The 20,407-nt window shown below is 40.2% G+C and overlaps 2 protein-coding genes across 2 annotated transcripts in view; one reads left to right on the forward strand and one right to left on the reverse strand.

The window, feature by feature from the left end:
• polr1a (RNA polymerase I subunit A) overlaps positions 1 to 20,407 on the reverse strand; it is a 91,091-nt gene that overhangs the window by 26,227 nt on the left and 44,457 nt on the right. The window contains exons 23-26 of the mRNA XM_084041418.1: positions 19,702 to 19,784; positions 19,302 to 19,467; positions 1,491 to 1,617; positions 531 to 631 (exon numbers count right to left, since the gene is read on the reverse strand). Of these exons, the coding sequence (XP_083897544.1) occupies positions 531 to 631; positions 1,491 to 1,617; positions 19,302 to 19,467; positions 19,702 to 19,784 (477 nt within the window). The remainder of the gene's footprint in view (positions 1 to 530; positions 632 to 1,490; positions 1,618 to 19,301; positions 19,468 to 19,701; positions 19,785 to 20,407) is intronic.
• Positions 13,293 to 18,023, forward strand: LOC311033787 (toll-like receptor 13). The gene is made up of 3 exons (XM_084041443.1): positions 13,293 to 13,366; positions 13,596 to 13,713; positions 17,339 to 18,023. Exons 1-3 carry the CDS (start codon positions 13,300 to 13,302, stop codon positions 17,553 to 17,555), a joined length of 402 nt encoding a protein of 133 aa, XP_083897569.1. The 5' UTR covers positions 13,293 to 13,299; the 3' UTR covers positions 17,556 to 18,023.

Here is a 20,407-nt window from a genome sequence, read left to right on the forward strand (position 1 = left end):
ACATGCAAACATGACCCGCTTTAATTACTTACGTCTATATTAGTAGCTTAATGACTAGTATTACAATTCTATTGTCTTTTTTATGTCCAATACATTTGTATTTAAGTTCATAAAGTTAACATAAGTATAACTAAATGCATTTGAAATTAAATAAAAATGTTATTTTTCAGGATTCCAATTTGAAAATAGCAAAAAATAGCAGATCTACAAGCTCAAAACGTGTCGTGCTGCAACGCGTTTTGGGCTTGTATTTCGGCTGTTTTTGCTACTTTTGTGTGACATAGAATGGCAATATGCAATGTGGCCCGCTGGAGTGAGTGTGGAAATATAGTGGCCCTCTCCGTCATCAAAGTTGCCCACCTCTGCTCTAACTGCTACACTAGGGCGGACAATAAATCATCAAGTAAAATGTCATGATGGTGACAGCTCTATGTGTGTGTGTGTGTGTGTGTGTGTGTGTGTGTGTGTGTGTGTGTGTGTGTGTGTGTGTGTGTGTGTGTGTGTGTGTGTGTGTGTGTGTGTGTTTATACCTGGAGAGTGGCAGCTTCCCTGCCAGATTCGGTCAGAGCCACGCCTCCTTCTGCCTGCTTTAGTCTGGCTAGCTTCTTCTGGGAGAAGTACAGGAAGCCACCTGACACACACACACACACACACACACACACACACACACTTTTGTTGATTTTGACAGCAAATTTTCATTTAGTTTTAGTTGTAGTCTTTTGAATAAAATTCCATTTAGTTCTAGTAATGTTTTTTGTCATCTGAAAAGTTTTAGTTTTTGTGTAGTTTTAGTCTACTAAATATCATAAGATTATAGTCGACTAAATCTACAGTTGATTCAGTCGACTGACATTTATTTTGGCGTAGTTTTTATTTGTTGACCAAATTGTCAAAATATTTAGTTTTAGTCATCGTAGCTTTGTTTTTATTTCGTCAGTGAAAAAAGGTAGTTGACCAACATTTTTTGTCATAGTTGACGAAATCAACACTGACACACACACACACACCCCTTGTAGATTAGTTCTATAATGACAGTCCTAAAATAGATTGATTTTTTATTTATTTATCATGATAATTTTAGCTTTCTACCCCTTTTTCTTCCCAATTTAGTCGTTACGCCAATTGATTGGCGTAACGATTGGCGTAACGACCCCCCCCCAGGCTTACCTCCCCCGAACACGGGCCAATTGTGTTCATAGATGCTTCTAAAGATTTTTAAAGGGACAATTTAAGGACTTTTAAGACCATTATAATAATACCAAATTGGCCAATTTGTCAAATATTAGGTAAGAAAGAGGCAAACGTTGTGAAAATAGCCGATCTATTTGTAGTTCTGCTATTTTTATAACAATTATCTGACGAGCTGAGTCAAACCAAATGTAATGCCTACAATTCCAAGTGAATGTCAGGGTGGGGGGTCCCCAGTTAAAATATGAGTATTTTGGGGAACCTTGTTCTAATTAATAGCTGCACCCCTACAGTACAGGTACCTTGGCGTGGGCATGCTGCCGTCTCTCTCTTTGCCTTCCAGCTCTGGATGGCGTCAAAGTGCTGCGTGGCAGCCCGGGAGTCCTGACGCGACAGCACCTGCTCCAACACCTGGGCCTTGGTGATGACCTGACGGACACACACATGATGACCACACTTTTACATCCAACACACAGAACCACATGAAAAAGTCTTCTGGGCATAATAGGCAAACATTCTGCAAAAAAACAGCCAAACATTCTATAAAAATAGCTGATCTACAAACTCACAGCTGTGGCTTGTAGTCTATTTTTGCTATTAACTCGTCGACTGCCATTGACGAGTACACTCGTCATTTGGCCCAAGGCTCACACCGCCATTGACCGCCAAACAAGCCACATTCAACTGCCCATACCCATGGAATAGATTATCGCGGCGGCACATTTACATTTTTCTCCGATTCTCCGAGACCCCCTACGTCATACATGGGCAACTGGCGGCCCCCACCTTCACTTAATGTGGCCCTCAGGTTAATATTGGAATACTGATATATTATTGATTTCAGCTGTTACAATTCCAAACATGACCCGCTTTATTTACTTCAGTCTATATTAGTAGCTTAATGACCAGTATTAAAATTCTATTGTATTTTTATGTCCAATGTATTTGTATTTAAGTTCAGTAAATAGTAGAGCCAAAAATGGAGGTTCCGTGACCATCCTTTGGCAAGTAAGGTTTGACGATTGATTTGACCTCTATGGACCCTTTAGAAAAGATTTAGCCCCCAGGTCCCTCCCAAAAATCCTGGCATTTTTTGCTAGACAGCCAAATTCAAAATGGCGCCCGGCGCCATCTCTAAAAATTAACTTTTGATCTGAATGACCTAGAATCATGTATGAAGGCACTTTTCCATACAAGTCAACCATGAGGATTCCAAATCTGACACAATTTTAATTGTAAGACCTTGTTTTGACTCCGAAATTCAAGATGGCCGACATCCAGTAGAGTAAAAACTTATACCCAGGGGGCAAAGGGGGGTATGCTGCATTTGCCCTGCCATAAAAGGTTGGCCACCAGAAATAATATCTATGACCCAGTAGGATCACAACCTATATGGACAACCCGGTCACCTTGCTGCTGGAAATCCAATATGGCCGCCTCAATATTATCAGAAAATAGCTTTGGCAATAACTTTTGAACCAGATGGGCTAGAAATAAAAACTTGGTGTCTATTTCATGGTTTCAGAGCATGAGAAACTCAATGGAATACTTATCTTTATGATTGGGTGTGTCTGGACCTTTCATTTGCATATTTCCAAGATGGACGCCACGCGAAAATGAGTTTTACTATGACTTTTACAGTGACAGCTGACTGTTATGGCAACAAGTCTGCTTTTTAAGCAATATGAACACATTTGGTCAGTTTGAGCTTTAATTTATATGTTGTCAATATGGCAGACCCACACCATGAGTCTGGTCAGAGTCGTGTAATCCGGGACACAGAGATGGTAGTCAAGGTCATGGCAGCAGTGGAGACTAACCCATGATCAACATATCTACAGGACAGTGTGCTGATTCCACAGTCAAGGACGACTTGATGAGTGTGAAAGAACTGGGAGGCACTGAAGGCACTGTGTGAGTCACTGTCCAGTGAACAGAAGAAGACAAGCATAATGAAGCTTAACACTTTCTACACTCAAAACACATCATCTAAAATATCTAAGGGGAAAACCTCAGCACCTGGCAAGAGCAATGAAATTACTGCCCTCCTGCGCATGACCCAAATCATAGCCAGTGGTGGAGAACTCAACCTTGTCTTTATAGGCAACCACGAGTGCAGTGACTTCCCCCCTTCCCTCTTCCAGGAAGATGGCAGGATGAGAACAGGTACCAAGGCAAGCCTTGTTAAGGTCCTGAAAGAGGAGACCAAAGTTGCATGCATCCCTGACCTGCCTACAGAAGACATAAAAACAGCAGTAGTTATTGATGCCATGTATGCCATGCGCCATTGGTCGTTCCTGAAAGGTGAAGCATTTGGAACAATCGCTGAACGATACCAACGTCTGCTGTTGAATGATGTGCCTGCTGGCACAGAGATCATTCACTTCTGTTTTGACCGGTACAGTGGACCTAGTCTTAAGACAGCTGAGCAAGAACACAGATATGCTTGACCAAAACCTGCCAAAGAATATGAAGTCAGTATGCATTACACAGCTCCAGATCCTCAGGAGTTTTTTGCTGTGTCAGCTAACAAGGCAAACCTATTGAGTTTCCTCTGTGACGAATGGTGTGAAAATGAGAAACTTAAGGCGGCCCTTGGTCCAACACATCTTTACCTGGGTGGGGGGGTTAAAGAAGAGACAAGGAGTGTGGTGATCAATGAGGGGTCTATTGAAGATGTCCCTGCACTAGAATCCACACAACAGGAGGCTGATACAAGAATAATACTCCACACCCTGTACAGCGTCCAGAATGACAAAGTTGACAGAGTTCTCATCCATGCCAATGACACAGACAACATCATCATGTGCCTTTACTATGCAGCAACCCATCTCAGATGCCTTCCAGAGCTGTGGGTGAGAACAGAGCAAAATTCATACCTTCCTCTCCATCAAATGGTATCAGCACTGGGGCTCGCACAGTGTCGTGCCCTGCCCTTTATCCATAGTTTAAGTGGCAGAGATACTGTACCACCAGCTATCCCTTCTTCACTGGGAAGAAGGCATGGTTCAAGGCCATCATGCGTCTGGATCTCTGCACTTGAGGAGTTTGGTGAAAACTCTTATGATTCCCTCTCAGATGACGTCCATAAATCCGGCACGAGACCTCACAATTGCTGTATATACATCCAAAGAGGACCACCAGGAGGATTTTGACCTGAGTAAGCTTAGATCAACCCTCTTAAAGCTGCTGCCCCCGACAGAGAATGCCTTTGACCTGCACCTGAGAAGAGCTGTCTCTCAGTGCTAGCAATGCAGTCCCCCTTGCATCTACCGAGCCAGCCTGGCCTGTGTCAATGAACAAGGCAATATCATGCAGCTGTATCAAAGGCTGCCAAAAAAAACTGTTCCCGTGCAAAGAAGGCAATTCCATGCTACTTAGGATGCCGTTGCCAGGGACTGGAGACACGATGCAGCAGGATCAGTGCAACACATGACAACAGTGACAGTGAATAGCATTGTACCATAGTATCATTGGCTTTAGAAGCAGGCAAGACAGCACCATAGAGGTCAAAATGAACCTTTTGTAGGCAACCTCAATTCCGCCTTTACTCTATTTGTCACTAAGTAGTCTATCTTTTGTTATGTTACTTGAATGCATACCACTATGTTAATTTGTATAGCCCTAAAGTTGAAGTTTATGGCAAGTCTTGGAGTGTGCATGTGTCGGTTTATATTGTATTTAGTTTATTAAAATGATACATAAGATACGTTGTGGGCTTTTTCTCCGATTTTCTCTGCAATCATCCCCACAACTATAGATCTATAAATCAATAAATCTGAGGGGAAATGTAATACCATACATTATTTATGACTGCAGCCATATTGACAACATATAAATTAAAGCTCAAACTGACCAAATGTGTTCATATTGCTTAAAAAGCAGACTTTTTGCTGTAAAAGTCATAGTAAAACTCATTTTCGAGTGGCGTCCATCTTGGAAATATGCAAATGAAAGGTCCAGACACACCCAATCATAAAGATAAGTATTCCATTGAGTTTCTCATGCTCTGAAACCATGAAATAGACACCAAGTTTTTATTTCTAGCCCATCTGGTTCAAAAGTTATTGCCAAAGCTATTTTCTGATAATATTGAGGCGGCCATATTGGATTTCCAGCAGCAAGGTGACCGGGTTGTCCATATAGGTTGTGATCCTACTGGGTCATAGATATTATTTCTGGTGGCCAACCTTTTATGGCAGGACAAATGCAGCATACCCCCCTTTGCCCCCTGGGTATAAGTTTTTACTCTACTGGATGTCGGCCATCTTGAATTTCGGAGTCAAAACAAGGTCTTACAATTAAAATTGTGTCAGATTTGGAATCCTCATGGTTGACTTGTATGGAAAAGTGCCTTCATACATGATTCTAGGTCATTCAGATCAAAAGTTAATTTTTAGAGATGGCGCCGGGCGCCATTTTGAATTTGGCTGTCTAGCAAAAAATGCCAGGATTTTTGGGAGGGACCTGGGGGCTAAATCTTTTCTAAAGGGTCCATAGAGGTCAAATCAATCGTCAAACCTTACTTGCCAAAGGATGGTCACGGAACCTCCATTTTTGACTCTACTAAAAGTATAACTAAATGCATTTGAAATTAAATACAAAATGTTCTTTTCAGGATTCCAATAAAAAAATTGTCAAAAAATAATCTGGATTCCAATTCCAAAAGTAGCAAAAATAGCAGATCTACAAGCTCAAAAACACATCTTGAGCTTGTAGTCTACCTCCCAGCAGGAAAAACTAACAATGATAATAGTGCTGCGTCTAATGTGTAAGATAGGGCCCTATATTTAAACTAACAATGATAATAGTGCTGCTCTAATGTCAGGGTAAGATAGGGCCCTATATTTAAACTAACAATGATAATAGTGCTGCTCTAATGTCAGGGTAAGATAGGGCCCTATATTTAAACTAACAATGATAATAGTGCTGCTCTAATGTCAGGGTAAGATAGGGCCCTATATTTAAACTAACAATGATAATAGTGCTGCGTCTAATGTGTAAGATAAGGCCCTATATTTAAACTAACAATGATAATAGTGCTGCTCTAATGTCAGGGTAAGATAGGGCCCTATATTTACAATTAGGCATTCAGCAGACGCTCTTTATCCAGAGTGACTTACAGTAAGAAAGGTAATAGAGACAGTGTAGTGTCTCAGTAAACTAGGATCATAGGTAAACCAAGAACCTAGCATCAGTCTAAACAGTCTTGTCAAAAGGCTCACGGAGAGGCTCCCAATCAATCCTGAGTGAATGGATCTGTATCTGCAGAGGGTGACATGTTTGAAAGGGCAAGCTCATAAGAGACAATGAGGCAGCAGCAACTAGTTCGTTTGTTGAACTTGCCAAACTCCACACTCGGATTTGGGAAATAAATCGGATTTTACTGCAGTCCAAACACGTGGCAATTCTGCAATGTGGCATATTTCATGTATATTATATCTCAGTGACTGGACTGACAGAAATGCTTTGTGACTATTACTGTTACTTGGATTAGATACAAGTATTTTGGTATGAAAATATGCATTTTAGATGTAACCGCGTATGTCTACTGGATCCATACTGTAGCCATACTCCATGTCTGGCATTTGTTACAAACATAACCGCTTGAAAGTCGCTTGAAAAATCAGGGAGTTGTGATGATTTTAATAGTGGAGAGACCGTCTGCTTAAAGGGGAAGACCACTCATTTTCAACATTAAACTATGTCTTTAATACACCTTTTTTTTTTTTTTTTTTACATTTTCTTTTTTTTTATTTGACCCAAAGACCAAGGAGATATGATTTTTCGAAGATCTAGACTCCTATCCACTTCCTTGTTAACTTAGAACTTAAAAATTCTGTATCTCAGGAGCCGTCCTGAGTACTTTTTTAATTTCAATGAAAAATCTCTGGCAGACAACTGCAAAAAAATCTGAAATAATTCAGGCAGGAAGGTGTACTCTTTGCCATTCTAATGCATGTATATGCATTAGAATGCTCGGCTGCCACTTCCAAGATGGCGGCCACGGATACAAGTCGCTCCAAGGAACTGCATCGGCCAATGAGGTATCTAGGTTTCTACATCTATGAACCAGTGAGGTGTCTGAACTATACCCAAAGACATTATTTCAGTCTAAAAAAAAATAAAAATAAACAATCTGTACATTGAAACTATACAAACAGGATGCCAGGTCAACAAAGTAACCTGGCATCTAAATAACATGCTACCTAAATGACATTTTAACCTTTGCATAAGACTGCATGGTCGTCAGGCTACTGTAGGTCAAGTAAGTGCTACGGGTTAACCCATTAAGACCTGGAACTGTGTCATTTTTAGATGTGAGCTAAAAAGCATTATTTTACACTTTGGGCTATTCAAAAATAGCAGATATACAAGCTCATAGCGCGGCACCGAGTGCCGCGCTACGAGCTTGTAGATCTGCTATTTTTGAAAAAACGTGAAAATGTGTGCAAATCTTCTGAATATATATATTTTTAAAGCGAACATTTTTAACTCAAATTTCTGCTTCTGGGGGGTCCCTGGAACAAAATATTTTGATGGGGGTCTGCGGCCAAATACATGTCATTCTGGGGGTCCTTGACATTAAAAAGATTGAGCACCACTGATACAGAAACATACGTTTTTCAGAAAACTGTTGAGATTTAGGAGACATGTAGAATCGGCTTCAGGTCTCAATGGGTTAAAGGGGAATACCACTCAGACCTCTCGTGTGGAAATAAGAAAAAAGTCCCCCCCCCCCCCCCCCCCCGTTTCCTAAAACTGGAGAATCGGTTGTTGGGGTCATGTGATCAGTCAGTGACATACGGAAGGTGTACTCTTTGGCCCGCCCTCTAGGCTGCCTCATTCACTAGAAAGGTGGATCTCACTTCCAGCTGAAACAGTGCGACTTGTAGTAGTTTATAGTCGCATATGATTATATATCACATTTCACAAGACATTGTACTTGTAGATAATAGAAATCAATAGGCTGAAAATGCTCTAACTAAAGGCCTTTGCAGACAGGGTGCGATTAGTCAATCAGTTTTTACCGCATGCGAAAAGACCCACACATCGAACTGGGTTCGATTGAAAAAAAACCCCCAAAAAACCCCCAAAAAACGCATTGCCGCAGTCACTTGCCGCACGGCCGTACTTCTGTCTTATCTCCACACAACAGCTCTAAGGCAGGGGTTTTCAACTGATTTCGACCCAGGGACCACCATCCTGACTAAAAGCAACCTGAGGACCACCACTATTGTTCGTGGTGGGTCCATCATAGACCCACCCCACACAATAGTGGTGGGGGTTCATGTACCACAGGGAGCTGGAGAAAATAGCTATAATATCAATATAATATCTAATAAAATACAGCGATTTTGTTTGAACATGATGGAATATGATTAAGGATTATTGTGATTATGGTAAGCTCACATTTCATATTACACAAACACAATACAGTAAGAACTCCTGTAAGTTATTAAAAGTAAAAAAAAAAAAAAAGTTTTAAAAAAAAAGTTTTTTTTTGGCCAGGGACCACCTGCAATACCTTTGCGGACCACCAGTGGTCCGCGGACCACCGGTTGAAAACCCCTGCTCTAAGGTATTATGACATGGTTCAATGTTGAAAATGAGTGGTATTCCCCTTTAGAGTCTTGTTGTTTACACTGATTGATAGTTTCTGTCTTAGTTCCACTAAACTGAAGCATTTCTCATTTTTAGGGTGCTTCCTCTTTCACTATTTGTCACCTCATGTTATTTCTGAGGTGTCAGCTGAGGATAATACACTCCTTGATTCTCAGAAGTCAGTTGTTGGCATGCCTGCCTATTAGCTTACATTTTGATTAATTCTCTGTATCACAAATGTAGGCCTATGTCTGGTAAGGCAGTCTGTCTTGAAGTTCCAGTAACATTTTTCAACTATGAGTTTCTTAAATTAGCCTTTCATTATATGTTCTGGCCGTCATCTAATGCCTTCCATGTTATTTCTGAGGAGTCAGCTGAGCTGTTGTCAAATGGACTTCATTCCTGTCTGAGTAAAACACTGGAAGGATGGTTGTCACCGACGTTTAGGAGTTCAGGTAGGATTCAATATGTACAATTCCTTCATCCTGGGAAGTACTGTTCAATGTGACTTTTCTGTGTTATATCTTATATAAATGAATAGGGATGATGTCATTTATATGTTAAAGGGCTGAACCAGTCAAAGTTTTTACTTCTAGCTCTTGACATTATTTGTGCGCGCGCACACGCACACACACACACACACACACACACACACACACACACACACACACACACACACACACACACACACACACACACACACACAAACTTTGACTGGTTCAGCCCTTTAACATAGAAATTACATCATCATTAATAATTAAGTGCCGTTCATATTGAAACACTGCGGAAAAACACTACAAGAATTTGAAAACAACAACGTAATAAAAAACGACTAGTATTACCCTAGAACAAGCCTTTCAAAATTGCACATTCATATCAAAATGATCTTTGTGGTGTTCTCTCTCCTGATTGGATGAAATTGATGACCCACCTAAAAAAATATTTCCAATTTATTACAGACAGACAGAGAAATAGGGAGAGACAGAGAGGGAGTGGGAGAAAAGAGTATACTGTGGGTGAAAAGGTTATTCTTTAATCTTGTTTATTATCACTACTATTATTATTATTATCATAATTATTATTATTATTATAGTGGTGGATGACAATGTAGTGACTCTTGTAACAAGGACAAAAGTAATGGAAAACTCTTGTCCATTACTTTTTTCATTTATTTCTTACATATCTTTTTTCATGTTTATTTTATTTGAAAGTGAAATATCCCTTTAACTGAAATGCTCCTACCGTATGTGCCCAGCAGGGCCCTAAGGTCTGCTGAACAGGCTCTGTTAGATATTCCAAACACTAAATTAAAAACTAAAGGTAACAAAGCCTTTCAGCTTTGGAATGCTCTTCCACAAGTTTTGAGAGCTGCAGCGTCTGTGGACATTTTTAAGAACAACCTTTAAAACGCTACTATTTGAACAGGCGTTTGTCGATGGTACATGATTTTATTTTCCATGCTTGTGTTGTTGTCCTGCTTGAGATTAACTGTACAGCCTTTATTTTTCTGCTTTAATACCGTTTTTAGTTTTTTCACTGTATGTAAAGCACTTCATGAGATCTCTGTGAGAAGTGCTATTTAAGTAAAATGTTTCAAATGCACAAAATGTTATTTAGACAGCATGTTGTTTAGACAGATGCTATGTCCATTGTTTAACAATAATAAAAATAATAATAATAAGTAAACAGGTACTAGCAACATAAAGTGTGAAGAGTATTAAGAGTTTGAAATGGTTTATATATTTGATTTGTTATTGTGCTAAGATATTATTTGATAAGAATGAAACATTAACTTGATGACTGTCATTAAAGTGAAAGAGGCTGAATGGAGAAGTTGACAGAGTTCTCCACAACCTTTTGAGAGTTGTTATGTGTACAGCTTCATTTGAATGTTTCAATTTGAATGTCCAACATTTGTACATCTTTTTATGTAATTGTAAGTGAGTCCCAGATGACAATGACATGGGACAAGTCTGTCCACACATGATGCTATAGTCCTTTAAAGGGAACATGACATGTGGAATACAAAGTGAGAATCTACAGTATATCGAGTTACAGAACAAATAAAAGGTTCCATGTGGACTGTAACCGTTTTACTGTTGTATCCTCTTTAGATCATCAATGCTGAACAGTGTTGTCACCAACCAGTGTCCACAGCAGAATTACTCCGTCAAAAGTACCTGACAGTTGACCCTGAAGACAGCCACGATGCTACAGACAGGAAGCTGGCTTTGTTTCTCCTTCTTCTTTCTGTTGTTCACGCTTTATCTTAGTCCTATTCTGGCTTACTTCCTGAAAGACTGCACTATTCTTTACTCTGACAATGTCTCTGCTGGCGTTTCAGTGGAATGCAACAGTCGTCACCTCCTTAGCGTACCAGACGACATTCCCAGAGACGTTAAATCATTAACACTAAAGGTCAATATGATCCAAAAGATACACAGGACAGATTTTTACCATCTGTCAAATCTCACAGATTTGGATCTGAGTAATAATTTAATAACTCATGTAGATGACGGGGCTTTTGTCCCTTTGGTGCATCTTAAAGAGCTCCATATGGACGATAACAGACTAACAACACTGACAGACAATATATTTCAGGGACTGTCTAACCTCTTGATACTGAATGTGGATGATTATAATATCCAATTCATCCACCCTGCTGCCTTCCAGTCACTCACCAGCTTACAGGAACTAAGTCTGTGGTCCAATCAGATGACAGATATCATCACCGTCTTACAACTACCAAGCTTACAGGTGCTGAGCATCACAACCGATGAGTTAGAGTCTTTTCAGTCAAAAGATCTGCCATTAAACATGTCCTCTGAGCTCAGGGAGTTGAGAATTAGTTCAGGTTCGATAAGAAAGTTCGGCATCACAACAGCTGTATTTCCACATCTTAAGACAATCGACCTGTCAGGATGTTGTTATAATATGGGATGGGAGTGGGACATACCAGACAAGTATTTTCTAAGGAATATAACTAAGGTGTATTTGAATGTATTTGTTGGTTTTTCTTTTGACACCATTGAAAAGGCTCTACAGAGCCTTGATTCACTGGAGAACCTACATCTGACCTACATCTTGTTATGTGTGTCGCTATACAGAGATCTCTTAAATATTATCTGCCAAACACCTACACTGAGGACACTCAGTGTGTATGGTCAAATCCATGACAGGAATAATATAACACTGTTACCTTGTACTCATCTTACCAACCTGGATCTACAAATGAATGGCCTGACTGAACTGTCTAAGGATTCAATTATACATATGAAGCAACTGAGTCACTTGAACCTAGCCAAGAACCACCTTTCCAAAGTGCCAGACGATGTTAAGAATCTCTCCAGGCTTCAAATCCTAAACCTGCAATTCAATAATATTAATGATTTAAGCTGCTCAGACTTCTTAAATGTAACCAGACTCACACACCTTTATCTAGATTACAATCACATCTTGGAACTCAAACAGTGTGTTTTTCAACATCTTAATGAATTAAAGGTTCTCACTCTTAAACACAATTTAATTGTGACGTATGGCGAAACATTCGAGACTGGCCTACAAAAACTAGAATTGTTGTATTTAAATAATAATAATTACTTATTTACTTGGGAGAGGCTTTCGACGTTGAGAGATTTCGATTTCAAAGGTCCGAAATCGCTGAAGCACTTAGACATTGACATAGACATGGACTCACGGTCCATATACGATTTGGAAGGACTAGATGGACTTGAAAAACTTAGTCTAAATTGTAAAAACAACGAAATTACATCACCTCCCCATGAGTTACAATGGCAAAACAGAGATACCCCCATACTGCAGAGCCCGAAGAGCTTAACAATTCAATTCAGTCCACAAAACCATATTGTACGGTACATGCTCTCAGATATTAAACATTTGGAACATTTGGTAGTTGTCCATGGTAAACAACCAGACTCATTTAAATATGTACCACAGCTGAAGACTCTTTCCTTAATAAACTGTAATGTGACGTCCCTGGATTTCCTGGCACAAGCCAATCTGACTAAACTCTCCTGGCTGGACCTGAGCCAGAATGAGTTGACGGTGATCAATGTCTCTGTGTTCAGTTTTCTCCCTGCTCTCAGGTATATTAACATGAATGACAACCCTTTAGCTTGTGATTGTTCCAATTATGACTTTCAGCAGTGGATACAGAGCAACAACCAAACACAGGTAGTTGACGCTCACCGATACACTTGTGGCTTTCCTCTGGATAAAAAGGGAACCAGCAGGTTTCTGGACTTTGACTATCATTCCTGTTGGGTGAACGCTAGCTTCATCTGCTTCATTTCCTCCACTTGTGTGATTGTGCTAACTCTGCTCACATCCTTCACCTACCACTTCCTGAGGTTGCATCTTCTCTATGGCTACTACCTCTTCCTGGCCTTCCTTTATGACGCCAAGGAAAGAAAGAGGGGGTCTCCTCAGCGCTACGATGCCTTCATCTCCTACAACGTTCACGATGAGCTCTGGGTTTGCAGAGAAATGCTTCCAGTGCTGGAGGGAGAGCAGGGCTGGAGACTCTGTCTGCACCACCGAGACTTCCTACCAGGTACAAACATCTCTCTGTCTCTAAGTAATACTGTATTCATCTAAATAGGTTTGTCTCTTTGTGTCACTAACGGTTGTACGCAGGTAGGGACCTCTCTCTGTCTGAAGGTTTGTGTTGTCTGTAGTATCATTATAATTACAGTATGTGATACTATATGTCTGATCTGTCTCTCAACAAGTGAAATAGTTTTCAATCTGGTGTGAATAATGTCTGTATGTTTTGTTTCTAGGTAAACCCATCATAGAGAACATTACAGATGCCATCTATGGCAGCAGAAAGACCATCTGTGTGATCAGCCGTCATTACCTGGAGAGTGAATGGTGCTCTAGAGAGATCCAGATGGCCAGGTGAGATGGGGGCAGTATGTTATGGCCCCTACAGTGGCAGCATTATTAATATATAGCCCAATTCATAATTAATTGATTGATTTAAATAAATGCAGTCCCCCTTAGTTGTTTTGTCCTTGGATTACATTTTTTTAATTAACATTTCTGCCTAATAAAATATTCAATCAATGTCCTCTGTTACTCATCCTAACTATTAGGACCAACTCAGCAGTCAGCCAACACTATTAGACTATTGGTTGAGTCATGAAGTGAACTATTGTGCTGAGGCTGTGTGTGCATGTGACCCAGGGCAAAAACATCACAATTCCAGCCACTTTACAGGAGAATTACATGAAATTTGATTTTAGTCAAAAATGTGTTAAACACATTACATTACAGTCATTTAGCAGACGCTTTTATCCAAAGCAACTTACAATAAGTGCATTCAACATAGGTCGGGAACGAATCTACTAATCACCAGAAGTTTTAAGTGCATTCTCTTCTAAAACAAGCAACTAAGAGTATACCTAGCGCTGAGGTAAAAGTACAATATATCAGCTACCTACGTTTTTAAACAGATGAGACAAATAGGAAAATAAATTGAGCAAGAGCTAAAACAAATAAGTATCGAATAAACAAGATCCAATAAAGCAATAAAACAAGAGCTCGTACAACTAGTTAACTACAAGTAGGCAAGGCGAAGAGGAAGGGTAGTGTTTCCTGAAGAGGTGGGTTTTCAGCCTGCGGCGAAAGATGGGCAGTGACTCCTGTCCTGACATCAGTGGGGAGTTTATTCCAGTGTGCCTTCAAACTCTGTAGAGACCTGAGCTACTAAACTCATCTGGGGTATTGAGGCTTAAAGGTTTCATGACGTTCAGTTTTTCCACACATTAAAAGTCTTTGTCATGGTCCTTCAAACGTGTATAGAAAGTTTTTTTCATGTAATCCTTACGGTGAATGTGAATGTGAATGTGAATGAAAGGGGAATCTGGTGGGGAATTTTAATTGATTTTGAAGGAGAAAATTGTCCTTTTTTTAACAAAGTTTTAACAAAAAAATCCACTCCATTGATCCATGGCAGGTGTTTTTCTCTAACATTTCTAAAGCCTTTTCAACTGCAATGAAAAAAGAAAGCTTTGCCTGCGGGTGTCGCTGGTGAGGGATTTTGCCTGTCAATCATCGCCTCTGCTCCGCCTCCCCCCCCCCCCCCCCCCCCCCCCAAAGGAAAGGATAGGGGAGGGGAGGGGCGAGGAGGAGAGTGGGCGGGATTAATCGGCTGTGACCTCACTGCCGAAGGGCCAAGCTCAGATTACTTTTCAGCTTAATTATTCAGAAAACCCCAGACCACAGAAAATCCACTGAATGTTCAAAGTTCTGATTTTTTGGGTGTAATTGAGGTCATAAAACCCCCCAAAAAACATAAAAAATTAAAAAAGTGAAAATGAATGTCATAGAACCTTTAAAGCAGTTGAGCAGTTCACCAGGCTAGCCCAATCAAGTGGGCTTGCTAAGTGTCTGGGATTTGGCCCATCACATCTCAAGGACTATAAAGGCATCCTTGGCAAGTGTCTTCTTCAGTGAGAAATGGGGACAGCCCTTCCCCGGGAGGAAAAACAGATTCTGAATGTTCAAATATTTCCAAATCATTCATCTAAAAGTTAGAATTGTAACTGGCATGTAGCCATGAATATAATAATAATGACACATGATAAATACGCATCATGTGTCATGTTAATATGAATATAATGCATAAATAGCATCATACTGTATGTCATGTTAATATGATCTCAGCCATTATATGGAGGTAAACTGAGACCTCCTTGCATGTCTTATTGCTTTTCTAAAACAGTTACAAATATGGCAACATGAATCATAGACACGTCCCAATTAAAACAGTTCTTAAAAATAATTCACTACAAATAACAACTTCTACAAGAAAGTAGTTCCCAGAGCACAAACCAGGTAGAGCAACTTCCTGACAGATTATAGTGTCTGTCTGTGCTATCAACGAGATCAACTTTTCCCAAACAAAGGCACAAAGAAACAAAACTTAAGTTGCAACTAAGATATTTGATAGAAAAGGCAGATTTAACTTCTACGTATGTGAAATTCACTTTGCTTAGTTTTTTACATCGCTTGTTTTCGCTATAAGCCCCTAAGTCAGGGGTATTCAACTAGATTAGGCAGGGGGCCACAACTGTAAAATAATTTGGAGTTGGGGGCCACACAGTTTGCGTGCGTGCGCGAAGCGCACGCGCGCAATTTTTTTCGGGTCTAATTCGGGTCTAATTCGGTCTAATTCGGGTCTAATTCGGTCTAATTCGGGTCTAATTCGGTCTAATTCGGGTCTAATTCGGGTCTAATTCGGTTCTATTTGACCAATATAAATCAACCTTTTTTCGGGTCTAATTCGGTTCTATTTAAGGTTCTAAGTTAAGTTCCAATGAAAGATGGCCTTTCAAGAACTAATGAAGGATAAATAATGTGTACTGTTTTAACTTTGATAACATAAAAACGAACATATATTTACATAAATAATAATTATGAAAAAAAAAAAAAAAAACATTTTTTTTTTTTTTTTTTTTTTTTTTTTGGGAATATGGCCAGGGGCCACAAGGAAGCTCCTCGCGGGCCGCACGTGGCCCGCGGGCCGCCAGTTGAATATCTATGCCCTAAGTCACTCGCCGTCTAGGCTGCACCAACGCTCCTGTTTTCTGACCTAAAGGGGCATGTTTAACATCTCCGGCGAGAGAATCCGTGTGATCCCATTGGTTCACCGATCTGTCCGCCAGCCCCCGCCCCGTCAACACAACATTACGAGTGACGCCCACTGCACTCTGGTTGGTTGGGGAAATGAAATACTTCCTATATCGGGTACACCGACGCGCTGGTCCAGGCTTTTATTTTTTAGCAAAACTAAACAATAAAAGCCTGGAGATCGAGGCTACTCGCCGTCCTACGCAGGCGGTGCTTAGAAGCCCCGCACAGCCGGGGGGCTTGGAAGGAAAACAAGCGCTCCCCTTACCTCGTTCAGCTACACATACGCTGGATCACTGCAGAAAAGAATCCACCTGTGATTAATATAAACTGATCTAAGGAGAAGATTATGGTGTGTTTCATCACGCCTATTAACCCATTGAGACCTGAAGCCGATTCTACATGTCTCCTAAATCTCAACAGTATTCTGAAAAACGTATGTTTCTATATCAGTGGTGCTCAATCTTTTTCATGTCAAGGACCCCCAAAATTATATGCATTTGGCCGCAGCCCCCCATCAAAATATTTTGTTTTAGGGACCCCCAGAAGCAAAGATTTGAGTAAAAAATGTTCGCTTTAAAAATATACATATTCAAAGATTTGCACACATTTTCAAGATTCTTCAAAAATAGCAGATCTACAAGCTCATAGCGCGGCACTCGGTGCCGCGCTATGAGCTTGTAGATCTACTATTTTTGAAAAGCCCAAAGTGTAAATAATGCTTTTTAGCTCAAATCTAAAAATGACACAGTTCCAGGTCTTAATGGGTTAAATGGAAACCAGCCAATCATAATCAAGGATGGGAACTATCTGTTTTAGAGATAAAGCTTGTACATACTGTCCGTACAACCTGACTGAGTGTAAATGTCCTCTGGTCTCCTGTGTGCAGCTACCGTCTGTTTGATGAACAGAAGGACGTATTGATCCTGGTGTTTCTGGAGGACATTCCAGCCCACCAGTTGTCTCCCTACTATCACATGAGGAGGCTGGTGAAGAGACACACCTACCTGAGCTGGTCCCAGGCTGGACAGCACCCTGGACTGTTCTGGCAGAACCTACGCAGAGCTCTGGACACACCTCACACTGACCTGGCTTTGAATGAATAATCTGATATTTCATGTAATCCTGTTACGGTGAATGTGAATGAAAGGGGAATCTGGTGGGGAATTTTAATTGATTTTGAAGGAGAAAATTGTCCTTTCAGGGATGGGGGAGCGATCGTTTCGTTGTTTGCTGTTAACATTAACAGACCAGTGCCAGTGTTACCTGCTTCTATTTTTTTCTTCAATATGAACTTTTAAAGCGCCTCTTAAGACTCACGTCTTTAAGTAATAGTGTTTTTGTTTTTGCTTTTTCTTTACTTAACCCCGTTTTTTATTATTCTAATTGGAAATCATGTTTTTATTTCACTTTGTATTTTACCATATATATATATACTAGAGATTCGGGGGGCTGCGCCCCAATCAGTACAATTAATTTACATTAATTGTACTGATCCTGTTGCTTCTTTATATACAAATGATATTGGATATATTTCTTTGGTAATATTATTTTTTGCTAATATAGATTTTTTGTATTTGTATTGATAACTTCTAATACATATTTGACAAGCATTGAGTACTGTGACACATGATTTCTATTGATTGGCTCATTTTATGATTTATTGATAACATACATTATTGACTTAATTTGAATCTTTGAATTCATTGACTGTTATTAGCTCATATACTGCCTAGAACGACTAAAACGACTTCTGTCCATAAGCCATGCCTGCCAAGAACGACTAAAACGACTTTTTAAAACATTTAAAAAATTAAAAATATTTTTTTTTTTTTTAGATTTTTTTTTTTTTTTTTTTGACCCAAAGACCAAGGAGATATGATTTTTCGAAGATATAGACTCCCATCCACTTCCTTGTTAACTTAAAACTTAAAAATTCTTTATCTCGGCTCCTGAGTACTTTTTTTTTCCAATGAAAAATCTTGGCGGTGTTCAAACGGGCCAGAAATAATTCTGGCAGTGAATGAGTTAAAGTTATGCTTTAATTCCCGCTGGAATGGAAACATCCTGTATTATCTATCATCCATGTTGCATTTTCATCCCATTGCTGCAGAGATACAGTATATACTATGGCAGGGGTCGGCAACAGGCGGCCCGCGGGCCGAAATTGGCCCCCCAGAAATAATAATTGGCCCGTGAGATAATTTTGAGAATTAAAAAAAAAAAAAAAAAAAAAAAAATTTTTTTAGAAAAATATTTTTCTTTTTTTTTATGTTAATGTTCACATTGTTGGTGCCATCAGTCACATATTAGTAAAGATACAGTATGAATGATTTACTGAAAAGTGTTATAAAAAAAGTATTAAAAATTAATGTTAAAATAATTATAAATACTTATTTCATAGAACCTGAACCCACTTTTGAAATCATGCACTCATAAACACGATGCATTTTAAAAGATTTATAACATTTTATAGCTAGATTAGAGGAAAATGGAGAAGAAAAAAAAAAATCACCAGAAAAATCGCCTGTGCTGATATTTAAACCGGAAAAAATGTTGATTTATATTGGTCAAACAGAACCGAATTAGACCCAAATTAGACCCGAATTAGACCGAGTTAGACCCGAATTAGACCCGAAAAATGTTGCGCCCGCGGGCGCGTGTTGTGCATGTTCGCGGGGAGGCCCGGCCCGCGATGGAATGTCTGGGAGTGATATTGGCCCTAGGCTTATCTCAGTTGCCTACCCCTGTACTATGGTTTGCATGTCAACAACATGAAAAGCCACATGCTGCTTTAGTTAGGTTGTCTATACTCCTGGTAGTTGCTCTCTATGAAGGGTTAGGGTAGTTACCTGGTAGTTGCTCTCTATGAAGGGGAACTGCCTGGGCTGGAGGAACCCGGTTTTGGGGACGTCCAAGCCGTCCTCACCATAGAGGAACTGCACCACAGAACCATCGCTGTCCCTCACCGTCAAATCGTACTGCACCACCAGGCCCTCCAAGTGCTTTATCACACACCTACAACCCAGCACAATGAAGGAGCATCCCAACTCTGAGGGGAACATTCGCCAAAAATTGCCGATCTAGTAATGTGTTGTCATGTTGTGAGCGTATGTGTTGAACAGTATGTGTTGAGTTGTGAGCTCGTAGATTGGTGTAAAGGGGATTTGTTTTTGCTAGGACCTAGAATAGAGCCCTGAGGGACTCGGGACAATGAAGTATAATATTAGGACACAGTTGTTAGGTTTTTACCTTTGCAGGTACCCCGATCGGGATGTTTTGACAGCCGTGTCTACCAGGCCCTCCCTGCCAGCCATACAATGGTAGAAGAACTCCTGAGGACAAACAATAATGACAAACAAATGAACTACGGGTGCAACAGTTAACCGAACTGATTTGTTAAATCATTACAACATAATCAATAATATAATCAAATAATCAATTAATAATCAACCCGTTTTGGGTTGTCATTATAGGCACAAAAAAAAAGAAGTCAGAAGCTCGGGTGGCTCAGTGGTAAAGTGCCTGCCCACCTCCGCGGCGTCTGGGGCAGAGTCCTGCACCGGGCAGGGTACCCGCGCGGGTACCAGACGGGTACTCGCGTTTGGCGGGTGAAAACGGGTGAAAAATATACTTTGATAAGTAATGCACAACGGCATGGAGCACGCCGGTCAGTTATCTTAACTCACAAAAACACATTGAACATCCTGTTAAACCTTCAAATTAAAACCATCTGACAATGTTAACAACGACACATGCGTAGTGCGTATGTGCGCGTTCGCGCGTGTGGCTAAAGCTCGCTCCTCCGTCTTCACTTGACTTCTGAACGAACCTGACCACTGAATGTAGCGCTGTTGTTGAAGGCTGCTATCTTTTTCAACACACTTTTAAATTGAGTGACTGTCTGTAGGCTATTTACATTTTACTCTGCATGTAATCACGGGTAAACGGGCGGACA

The sequence above is a fragment of the Gymnoscopelus microlampas genome, assembly GCF_963454915.1.
Source record: "Gymnoscopelus microlampas genome assembly, chromosome: 18".
In the NCBI taxonomy this organism is placed as follows: domain Eukaryota; kingdom Metazoa; phylum Chordata; class Actinopteri; order Myctophiformes; family Myctophidae; genus Gymnoscopelus; species Gymnoscopelus microlampas.